The 12,324-nt window shown below is 34.0% G+C and overlaps 1 protein-coding gene across 1 annotated transcript; it reads left to right on the top strand.

Moving 5' to 3' along the window:
- The first annotated feature begins 5,697 nt into the window (after positions 1-5,697).
- Positions 5,698-9,743, top strand: LOC122072615. The gene is made up of 3 exons (XM_042636983.1): positions 5,698-5,722; positions 6,096-6,445; positions 9,723-9,743. Exons 1-3 carry the CDS (start codon positions 5,698-5,700, stop codon positions 9,741-9,743), a joined length of 396 nt encoding a protein of 131 aa, XP_042492917.1.
- The last annotated feature ends 2,581 nt before the right edge of the window (positions 9,744-12,324 follow it).

Below are 12,324 nucleotides of genomic sequence, written 5' to 3'. Positions count from 1 at the left end.
ATATGTATTGTTTTTATGGACTTTTTGGATTCAAAATGGAATAAGGCGATTGGATTCATTTTTCATGTTGGATGAGTTATTGAATATTTTTAATTATTTTATTCTAGACTTCTATAGACAAGAACTGAACGGTTTTATTCTCGCGATGTCTACCAATCCCTAAAGAAATCACTAAAGCAAGTTTAAGATTTTTTAAGAGATTTTTAGATTCTTTGAGTTTTCATTTATGTTCTCTGAGATTATTAGCTCTCTTGGATTTGATGTATTTATGTAGGCTTGTTTCTTATTTAGAGGAAACGATGCTAGCATTCTTCGGATTGTCCCATATGTGGCTCTTTACATTTCATAACATATGAGCAATATTGATATTTGATGTTGAACAACTATTCTGCCATTTGATGAAACCAAGCCTTTTATAAATCTATTGGTTAGTTCAACACCTAGAGGGACAATAGTATTGTGTAGTTATCCCTTAGATTTGGATCAAATGAAGGCTGCTTACCAGGTAAGTTGTTCACATAAACTTGCTTTTATCACTTGCATTTGAATACTTAAACAACATAAATGATTTCATTGAAATAATTTATGATATTGATGTGGGATCTTGGCTGCTGATGCATTTATTATTCTATTGTTTTATGTTGGTAGCAGATTGTTTGCCATCAACTTGTTATTAGTAGATATCAATTAATTGTTTGTTCCTCAAATCAGATTTCTAATGATAGAATTTTTGTACTATTACGAGAACAAGCATATTAAGTTTTCAAGTTGAACATCTTATGGATATCAAGATCTTAAAATGATGAATGCAACTAAAATGTGTCAAGCTGCTTGCATGTGTTCTATTTTTCCCCTTCAATGTAGTTCATTAAATACTTGCAAGGCTATTGTTGTTGTAGAGTTAAGAGCACCTGAAACACTAGCTCTATACCATGAACATATTGCCCTTGTTGCTCCTATTTCATTTATAGTTAATATTTTTGGGTTTAGTTACATCGATTTTGAGTTTAATAACTATGTTGATCGTTATAAGATCATTACTTTTGGGAAATCTGTACATACTCTCTACTAAATGATGTAGATTCATTACTTAGTTTTGTACCCATGTCCTTTCTATTCCTTTTTTTTTTTTAATAAAATTTGTTATATCTTTGTGATTTATAATTATTTTTATGGTTTCGAACATACATATCTTTTTGGTAAAGTTGAACATACATATCTTAGAGAATTAAGAAATAGACCAATGGAGACCTTCCATAGTTACATGAGCCTTCAGTTGAATACAATGATTCCAATTGCAAACCAAAATGAATACAATGATTTCAATTGCGAACCAAGTATCACATAATGATTCAGCCAACGCATCTAAATAATTTTGTTTACATAAGTGAAGTTTTGCATAAGCAACCAAATCTAGATTACTTATGAGATTTCCAAAACTGTGGGGTTTGATGACTTTTGCTATGTGATTCAACATCACGTTTGAATTAAGGATGTTTTTGTTTTCATTTTTAGAATCATACCACCATTTTCCCCTTTGTTTATTAGCAAATTGTTTATTTTAGTATTGATAAGTTGTTTAAATAGGCTAGAAAAAAGATTATAAATTCTAGATCTATTTTTAAGTCAGTTTCAATAATTTAGTCAATTTAGGATTCCAAGTCTTTAAGCCTACGATAGAGAATGTTTGCTTTTCAGATGGAGTCAATTAAGTATTTTCTTTTTAGCCTGTACAAAACGGTTATTTCCTTATCAGTAGGGGTTGCTTGTTATTGTTAGAGTATTATTAAGTAGTTGAGATTTCAACAAAAAAATGTGATTCCATTAGGTTAGAAAACCTTCCATAACAAGCTGGTTGATGGGAAGGAATTAGGATCAGATTGAGTATTATGTTTTTAGAGTTTTATAAAAATACTTCAGAGGCTTAGCCTCCCCCAATGATTTGGATTCAGAATATTTGAGGACTTGGTGGTGATTTTAGGGAAGTAATTCAGATAGTGAATCCTGAATTATACGTCTTCTCTTCTTCTTATCTTATCCTTTAATCAGTTCTACAACATTGATTTTTCATTTTAATCTGGTTATTCAGATACAACATTGATTCATTTTTAATTTCTGCTACTATTTTCATCAATCTACTGTATTAGTTTTTAAGTTTTCAAAACCCAGATCAAATTTTAAAAATCCTTATGTTATTCAACTTCTTTAATTTAGTATTTCTAAAATTAAATCTTCCAATTATGGATCTTAGAACCGTTCGATATTTATTCATTATTTTATAAAAATAACTAAAGTCTCTCTCTCTCTCTCTCTCTCTCTCTCTCTCTCTCTCTCTCTCTCTCTCTCTCTCTCTCTCTCTCTCTCTCTCTCTCTCTCTCTCTTACTCTTTACACACACACACACCTTTGTTCCCTCTATTCCTTTTCTTTCACGTCTGGCTCTTTCACTCTCTGTCGTGTCGCACCGATTTCAAAAAATAAGTCCTGATGGTAGAAAGTAATATCCTTGATTCCTGTGTTTCTCTAAATATTTATTTCCTATGCTTCTTTAATCAACTATATTATTGTTTTCTATGAACTCTGGGATTGGATTAAATACCTAATAAAATTTGGGTAATGTTAGTCATTTAGACTTTACTGCTTGCTGAAGTTTGACAAATCGCCTTTATGGCTATCTTCACCTTCACTGAATATGATTGTACTATGAAAATTTGAATATTGCCTTTAATCTGTTAGTGTTTTTGTTACCTAGCCTTTATATTTTTTTCTATTTAGGTGCCTGAATCTGATAGCTGATGGTTGCCCACTAAATTTGAATCTAATAGTTGATGGTCATTTCCACAGTTTTCTTTAGTTATATGCTAGAGGAGGGTAGTGGACCTTCTTCCTTTTTTCACCTAGAGGAATGAGGTTCCCTTGGCATAGGCCTTCTGATCTAATTATACAAAACTAGAAGATTCTTAATTGCATCGCAACACCTAGAATCTCTGACTCAACAAAATCATTTTTTTCTTTTTATGAAAGATTTTGAGTTTAACTGTATTCAAATAAGAGACTTTCTTCAAGAGGTGAGTGTACCTTCCTTCCTCCCTCCCTCTCTTCCACCGGAATCTATGTAAAAAGTATCTTAACTTTCAATTATTTCATCTACGTTCTCTCCACAAAGGATCAAGAACAGAACTTGGCTATTACTCTTTTATTTGGTAGTTTTCCAATTAAATAATGCCAAGGCTTTCTACAACTCTATTTTGAATGAAATATAGTATAACCTTTGAAATTAATGCAATTAATGAATATTGGTTGTAGTCTCAATGCCTCTTATGTGTTTGAAAGCTAAAAAACTTTTCTTAGTGGGGTGGGGAAACTAAGAGTTGTATCCCAAAAGAGTGGGAGGGCTATTGGTGGTATTGCATTGATGGAAAGCCTTAATGGGACAATTTGTAGACTAGTAATACTCTTGTATTGTAAGAGCATCAACAAGTTATTACTTGAATTGCTTTTGGGTTCAAGATTTTCAGAACTTGTATATGTTTATCAAGTTTTTCACTGAAGCAGAATGAGAAGTTAGTTTTGGAGTTTTGCAAAAGTAGCAGTTAATTTCGGAGTTTTCTCATATTAGATGTTTTATATAGGTAGCATATTTGTAATCTATATTTGTAAACTCAGTTATGGGGGAAATTTATAGATGGAAAATAAAGGATATAAGTATTTTGCACAAAATTTTAAAAGCATTCGGAGAGAAATGATAATGATGTCTCATTCTTTTGTTATTCAAAGTCAATTTTTAGTAAACAATATATTCTTTGTGTTTCATGAATTTAGAAAAATTTACAAGGTTGAAGAACCATTGCTGATAATCTATTTTGCATTAAGTGGTAATGAACACTACTGGGAAGTGTTAGTTAGATTCATAATTGTATTATTTGTTTTGTTCATTGATCTGTCATATCGATCTTATAAAATATTCTTACACTTGGTATTAGAGCGAGGTATGATCGGATCATTGAATAATGTATTGTTCTTGTAGCTTGTCTCTTTTAATGGATTTTGTTTTGAACGATTTGATTGTTCAATCTATAGGAATTTTGTTTTGATCTTGGTTTATGTTGTATTTTTTTCCACCTATAGATTATTCTTTGATTCACGAATTTTCTTTTTTAGTGATCATACTTGAAGGTGAATTTGAAATTTTTTGTATATAGAAGACTTTACAAATTCATCAATATTTGACTTTATATATATATATATAAATAAATAAAGTCAATCAATAGTTCGTTTATTATTTTTTGGTAAGTTTTGGTTTTGGAAATTTTTTTTTTTTTTTCTATGCTTCTTTTATGAGGTAACAAATAAAGTTCTTATCTTTTTTATTTTTTGGTTTGGCAAGTTCTGCTTTGGACATTTTGCTTCACTTTATTTATTAAACAAGATTTTCTTTTTTCTTTTAAAGAAACTTACAAAAAAGGTAAGCTTCCAAACATGATAGCTGAATATGGTTTGGGAAATTAAATCAGATTGGATCGATTGGAACTGATTAGATCAGATTGGAATAAGTTTTAATTGATTCTAATTCTTTACTATGCCATATCGATGGATTAGTAAATGAGGGGTAAAACAATAATTTTTATTTTACTTAAAACCAAGGGCATTTCTATTTGATGAAGGTCGATCTGAATTAATATTAAATTAATATCGACCTTGATCGATCCCATTTTCAATAACTTAACAAGTCTCAGACCTTTGATCTATAAAGTACAAAACCGAATCAATTTGAAAAGAAGATTGTAGTTTCCTATTGGGAAAGATATGTAATTGAGTTATTATTATTATTATTATTTTTTATGTTTAGTGAACTATTACCGTACGAAATGGGTTTGAAGTTTTCTCTTCTTTTGTTACTTAATGATAAATCAAACCCAAGCCATTCAATTTAATTCGGACCATGCCAAACCGAATTGAACCCATTAGGATCTCTAATTAAGTGGATGTTGCAGTGAATCTATGATAACATCATATTAATAGTTATTCAATGATATGCAATAGTCTTACATTCTTGGGTATCGTTTAAATTTTTATTTTTATTTTCCTATACCAATACATGAAAATTGATTTGAATAATTTAGTGAGTTTCATGTGCTTATGGTCAGCCAATTGAAATTGTAAGTGTGACCAATTGAAGTGATTATTCTTTAAATTTGAAATAATCTTATTTCTACCTTCTTTTATGCTTTCTATTTACATAAATAGAAATAGAATTTAGTTTGGTTTAGTTTATGATGTAAAACCAAACGCAAATAACCTATTTGTGCATAAGAAAGTGCATAAATTATTATATAAACATAACCAAATATTAATTAACAATTGTGATAATGCATTTACACTAGATTTCTTAAGATTTATAAATCAATTTACCCACCACGATTGTAATTTTGGGATGTGCCATGTGATATTTTATTTATGGGATTATCATAGTGGGTCACTAACATGGACTTAGGCTTGGAATGTTTCCATTTGATAGGCTGAAATAGTCCATAATATTGTATTGCACCCAAGACTGAACCCATGGGCCTTATTTGCAATCTTGTTGACGGGATTCCATGACTTGACTGATGATGCTTCGGTTCAACGGGCTAGTTTCTTAGGCATGGGACCGCTGTCAGCTGTGTTTATAGATTGCCTCGAGGAGACCATATGACGAATGTCGTGCTCTTTTGTCATCACAGGTGAGTCTTTATTTGGTTGATCCCGCTTGATCGAGTAAGGGTGATGTTATTGAGCTTCATGGAATTGAGAGTCTTTGTCTTGCCATCACATATGATGGGATTTCCAATGAAGTGTTGTTTCAAGCATTTCGTTTTGCTTAGAAAGAGTCCATCGTGTATTGGACGATCTTGCCACCATAGTTGTGACCCCAATGACGTAGGACCTTTTACCCAGTTCTTTTGGGGTTTTCTATTATTTTGTTATGGGAACGAGACTAGTAGAAATTTGATCATTTTCCCACTTGGTCATATTTATTATTTTTATTAGTGGCATTGTTATGATATATGCTTTGTATGCATATTTTTTGGATAAACTAATTTTTGTGTTTACCAGCTTTGGTATCCCACCTTGCGTCAATTAAGGCACTCAATGGCAATTATGAGGAGTGGCTTGAATCCCTAACTGTGACGCTAGCACTCATGCTTTTGGACATTACTATGTTAACTGATGAGCCTCCTAAACCTACGACTGCAAGTAATGCTGAAGCCAAGGCTCTCTCAAAAGAGTGGGAGGAATCAAATCGTTTGTGTACCTTGGTTATAAGGCACACCATTGATAAGTCTATTAGAGGGAGTATAATTGAACCAAAGAAGGCCACATATTTTTTGACAGCAGTTGCTAAGAAATTTAAGAAATTTGACAAGGCAGAAAGGGGAACATTTGAAGATGTTCTCAAACACAAGGTATGATGGTGTTAGTGGAGTTCACAATCACATTTTGAAAATAGCTAAGTATGCGAACAAGTTGTCTGCTATGAAAGTGAAAATATCTGATGCATTCCTAGTATGGCAGATTATGGAATCTCTCGCTGCTTAATTTGATTCCCTCAAGACATCTTACAATGCAAATAGCCTAGAATGAAATATTGAGTAGATGACTTCCATCCTCGTGCAAAAGGAGGAATCAAAGAAAAATAATGAGAATAATGTGTACTTGGTTACCGATGAAGCAAACAAGGATCCTCAAAACGAAGATCAGAAAGGCAAGAGTCTTAAAAAAAAAAAAAAATTTCAAAATTTTAGAAACAATGGCCAATTTATAAACCTAGACATGAGAATTTAAAAGAAAAGGGGCGAGGGTCCAACAATTTCAAAGTACAATGCAATTACTGCAACAATGTCAGCCACAAGAAAGCTGAATGTTACAATTTCATCAACATGAAGGAAAAGGAGACCTCAGCATTGTGTACTCAACTTCAAGAAATATTGAAAGAGCTTTTGAAATAGAAAGAGACTAAGTGATGGGAATGGTTGCATATGTAGGAAATGACGAGAGAATTCAATTAGATTACGTAGAAGTAGTTATTTATTTAATCTTTTGATTTTGTTTTTAAAAGTTGAATAATGTAGCTTATATACTGTCACTCAGATGGAAACTCTTTTCTTTTGACTTTGTTGATAGTCATATGGTATGCTAGTTTTAGATCTTGCTTGATAAATTCAATATCTTTTGGATGACCTTTACAGATTCATTTTTTATATTACTAAACATCCAAACAGAGCTACGTTTGCTTAGATGCAAATAATTTTTATTAAGGTTGAGATTAAACTTGAAAGACACTTACATGTTTAAGGGTCCACGATGGAAGCGTGGTGGACTTATAACACACAGGACCCAAGACCTTTAGTGGATATTATTGATAATTCTAAGAGGTCAGATGAATAGTTTAATTTAAATTTATCATATTGTTTTCAATAAGGATAATATTATCGATCAGAGTATATACTCAAGATCAATGGGAGTAATATAATTTTCTCATTTTTGTGTGATGATAAATTCACTAACAAATGATTCATTCTAAAGTTTTTTTTTTTTTTTTTTTTTTTTTTTTTTTTTTTTATTAAAGAGCATTTGACTCCTATGATATTAGTTGGATTCTTTGATGTATTTTATTAGTGGGAGTACTTGATACAAATAGTGTTTGTTAAATCTTTTTTATTCAACAATATCTTGCATTTATGCTTTAATATTATTGTTGCTTGATGCTTTTATGGCCATATTATTTGTGTGATTTATATGTGTACTTGTTATCAGCCCTGAATGATAGTAGAGGTAATGTGTAGTATTATCCCCCTCAAGTGTCAGAGGTTGTTTAAAATTGGATACACTATTATGTGAGCTAGTAGAGATACTCAGTTTGAGGACTTGGGCTAGTATATACTAATCTAGTAGAGTTACTCGGTTTGAGGTCTTGAACTAGTTTATAATGACTTATGGATCCAGTCCCCATTAGCTTTTTAATAAAAAGGATAGTGAGCTTCTATATGAAGTAACTAATTTTGGTAGTTCTAGTGGTAGTTTACCATGTGAAGAATGATTCTAGTGAGCTCCCAGTGTAGAATAACTAGCAACTTTAGTTGGAAGTCAGGACTAATTTAGCTTTGACATATTCGATTACTGTGACATGTAATTTTCATACCACTACTTTACACGTGCGTAGCCCAAAAGTGGGTGAGAGTACATGCACTTTGACGTGTAGTGTCCTATGTCAATTTAAAATGTGATGACGCTTACGATTGGGTGTATGTGTTCTTACTTGGTCCAAGGGTGTAATGTTTTAAGGTGAGCTACTTTCAACACTTCCTATTTTGTGATAATAGATTATCTAGTCCAAGGTTGAAGCAATGACATGTTACTGCCCAAGTGGGAGAATGTAACGTTTTTCTATATATGGATCAGTACTAGTAACTGTGTGGGATCGAATTAGTGGTTGGATGTTAATCGACAGGCTGGATTGGACGAAGACCGATTCAGGAGTGATCCCCTAATGGGAATTCAGGTCTTCGGTTAACCGCCTTAAAGTGTAAAGACCAGTGGGCCTCTTTACAATTGGGTCCTATTACGAGAGGGTCCCACTTGTATTTTATTTCGGAGTCAGTCCCGGCTCCTCATCTATATAAAGGAAGCAATACCCATTAGTTGTTAACCAATTGATAATTTACATAGAGAGGGGAGCAGACAAAACTAACAAGGAGAGAAAGCTCAAGGAAGAAGATTGTATAAGAGAGAAAATTTAAAGCTTGTGGAATCTTCCGAATACGATATGGATCCGGGTATGTGATAGTTAGATTCATGATTGTATTATTGGTTTTGTTCATTGATTCGTCATATCGATCCTATAAAATATTCTTACAATAAATTTATCTATATATCATAGGACCACTACTATATACTATCTTAATTAATGTTTTAGTCATCTTGATTTTTGCACTTCATTTGGTAAACTCCTAGGATTATCTCCTTTATTCAGAAAATCAAATGAACACAGTTGCTAAATTGAAACAAGCCCAATTGCATAAATGGAAAACCTCTAAAGGTAATAAAAACCTAAAAATTGTCCTCCACTTAATCCATGAAACCAAGCAAGGCCAAAGTCTAGGTTTTGTAGGTCTTATATTAAATCGTGAAAGTGTTATTCATAAAAAAATTGGAATTCTCTTATCAAAAGCATGAACAAAAGCACACCCACCAAGACATCATCAAATAATCATTGTAAGGCATCCTTGTCTCTTTTTATGAGGAAACTAAGTTCTTGAATTTAGCAATTGGATTTTCCTCCTAAAAAGAATGAAAATATAGATAAAGGTCTCGGTAGATTCGAACTACCATTCTCTCAAGGTATGGAACCATTTCCTTACGACAAGTATACTACCAATTGAGCTAAAGACTCATATTTATTTAATTTAAAATTATAAAAATAGTGATTAAAGAAAAAGAAAGAATATCAAATTGAAATATAAATTTCATAACTAATAAAGCCCACATTTTTTCTTTGTCGGTACAATGCTACTATTACGGAGGAAATGAAAGTAAAATTAAGAGTGCTGAATTTAATACTCAACCTCAATAAAAGAAACAACTAGCATTCACAATCACTATTAAGTGGTGTCATAAATCCTAGAGAGTTCGAAACCAATCAAATTATCTGTGTTAATGATTTTTTCTTTTTTAATTCATCAGGAAAAATTTGCCAAAAGGTGAAATTTTTTCATCTGTGCTCATGAAATGGAAACATAAGATATCTTGAAATCCTTGTCTCAATTTTCAGATGTTAAATAACATTCAATTGATTTGTCTACATTCAACCACGAAAAGATCTATCTCCCCGTTGCTTCGTTTTTAACATTTCTGCCACACCCCGGATCCACTCACCTGAAGGTTGGTGACATGGACACGCACACATGTCCACAATCCATCTATGATCCACGATGCAGTACTTTAAGTTTATAAGATTATGAAATGAATTCTAAAATCACAAACTTATAATATAAACAAAATATATCAACTGGTGATTTCTATTGATATTTACCATATTTACACAAAAAGAATGTTTTCACATTTGGATCATAATTAAAGTTATGCCCCCATAGAGCTATATCTGTTAAGTACAAAAAGAATAAACAATAGAAGATGATACTCCCATCCTCAGCGTGCACCAAATGCACAATCATCGCACACGCATCCATTCTTGTGTGCAACCAGCTCCTCATCCCAGAGGTCACCTCCGTGGAGGGCCGGAATTTCGCTCACAGTTTCTAAAGGATTTTCTTAATCAACATCTAAAAAGGGGCGACAATGGGGGGTGAGCTTCCACGAAGCCCAGTGAGGGAGGTAACACACATAAGCAATCATGACATTCCAAGAAAATGCAATAGTATAAATATTTATGCCCCACATCAATATGAATGCAATTATATGAATGCAATGACATGATCCATTCATTTTCAAGCAATTCTAAGCAACAATTTCTAAGTCCAAAGGAGATATAAGTGCTACTGCAACATAGGTGTTATCCCCACTCATGAATATACGTTATCAATCCCCAGGGATACAAGCTAGTTGCGAGTCAGGGGCGTGCCAATTCTGAAACCACATCGTGACTTGGCAAACCCTATTAATAACCCTCCCATAATACCACTACATTGAATCCAACATCGCATGTAAGGTATACCCATCACCAAATCAAACAACGCATGAGGGTCTGTCATGACGCTGGCATCTGCACACCTCAGTCACTAAAAATCGTCCCCAACCATGGACCGTCAGATGAGAGGATTAACCAATAAGTAAACCCCTATTGGCAAGGGTTGTAACACCAGGGTGGTTATCCTAGCCCAATGCATTCTAATATACCACAATACAATTCAATCACACTCACCCACACACACAGACCCTAAGCATGCAGTGCCGTCGGCACTAACCGTTGGTCACCCTCCACCCCAGTTACACACACACACTCACCCTGAGCATACAATGCTGTCGGCACCAACCGTTGGGCACCCTGCACCTCAGTCACACACACACACACACACACACTCACCCTAAGCATGCAGTGCTGCGGGCTCCAACCATTGGCCACCCTACACCCCAATCTCCACATACACACACACACACACCCTGGGCATACAGTGCCATAGACATCCACCACAGGCCACCCTGCATCCCAGTCACACACACACATGCACAATCATAATCCACATTCTCATGCCACATCAACACTTTACATATGGAATAATATATTAATAATATGCAAAATGATAAAACTCATCCACATATGCATTATGATACAAGCATTCCATAAAAGTACACAAAATCCCCTCACCTCGAGTTCTAGATGACGGTAGATAGTTGATGGTTTCGGGTTGTGTGCCTCCGTCACTTCTCGGTTCCACTCTTGGGGTACATAATGTTTTTAGGTTATTCGGTTATTCAAAGAGGAATGGAACACTAGAGCCCATGCCCCAATAAAAGGATAAAAATATAGCTTTAAAGTGGTTCACCGGTGGATGATTACCGGTGGATGGTCATCCGCCGGTGAGTTCACCAGTGGACAAATCCGAAAGGGGCGCACATCCTGTAACACTTTCACTGGTGGATGGTTATCGGTGGATGATCATCTGCCGATGAGTTCACCGATAAATAAATCCGAAAGGAATGTACATCCTGTAATATTTTCACTGGTGGATGGTCCCTGCCTTCACCGGCTGGCCGGTGACCATCAATCGATGAAGTTAAAATCAGGGGTTTCTTGCCCAGATCAGCCCTATTGGCCCTGTGGCCTCTGTGTATGGTGGTGAAAATGTATATTTTTCAGTGGGGTGTCATTTCCCAACTCCATTCTTCCCTTTTCCCTCTTTTGTATAGTTTACAATTTGGGTTTTGTGATTTTAGGGTTGGTTTTCATGTAGGGCATCCTCACACACTTCACTTAGCTTAGGTTTAGTGAAATTAGTGAGTGGATCATCATAGGGTTTCAAGATACACCCAATTTCCTCAATACCCAAGTCTAGGTTAAACTAAATTGGGGAAGACTTAGGTTGAGCTCATGGAATGATCATTAATGGCTTATAAAATCACTTTCACACAACATACATAGGTTTAATTTCATTCTCCCCAACTTAGGATTAGGTTAGGATGTTATGTCATAGAGAATTTGCTCAAATTTCCAATTCCTAGGGTTTTGGTTAGGGGTTTCATAGGGATTTGTCCTTAGACCCAAGGTTGAGTGAATAACCTTGCCAATGTAGGTCTCTTACTCTAATTTCCTCCTCCCATTATATAG

This window comes from Macadamia integrifolia, chromosome 1, assembly GCF_013358625.1.
Source record: "Macadamia integrifolia cultivar HAES 741 chromosome 1, SCU_Mint_v3, whole genome shotgun sequence".
In the NCBI taxonomy this organism is placed as follows: domain Eukaryota; kingdom Viridiplantae; phylum Streptophyta; class Magnoliopsida; order Proteales; family Proteaceae; genus Macadamia; species Macadamia integrifolia.
The sequence above is the reverse complement of the archived record's forward strand: the minus strand, read 5'-3'. Positions and strand labels throughout refer to the sequence as shown.

What these genes read in the sequence shown, in the direction of transcription:
- LOC122072615 (XM_042636983.1), top strand. Translation starts at nt 5,698, where the DNA reads ATGTCGTGCTCTTTTGTCATCACAG. An exon ending in GTGCTCTTTTGTCATCACAG is followed by an intron (nt 5,723 to 6,095) that starts GTGAGTCTTTAT and finishes TGTGTTTACCAG; the next exon opens with CTTTGGTATCCCACCTTGCG. An exon ending in AAGATGTTCTCAAACACAAG is followed by an intron (nt 6,446 to 9,722) that starts GTATGATGGTGT and finishes TTAATTCATCAG; the next exon opens with GAAAAATTTGCCAAAAGGTG.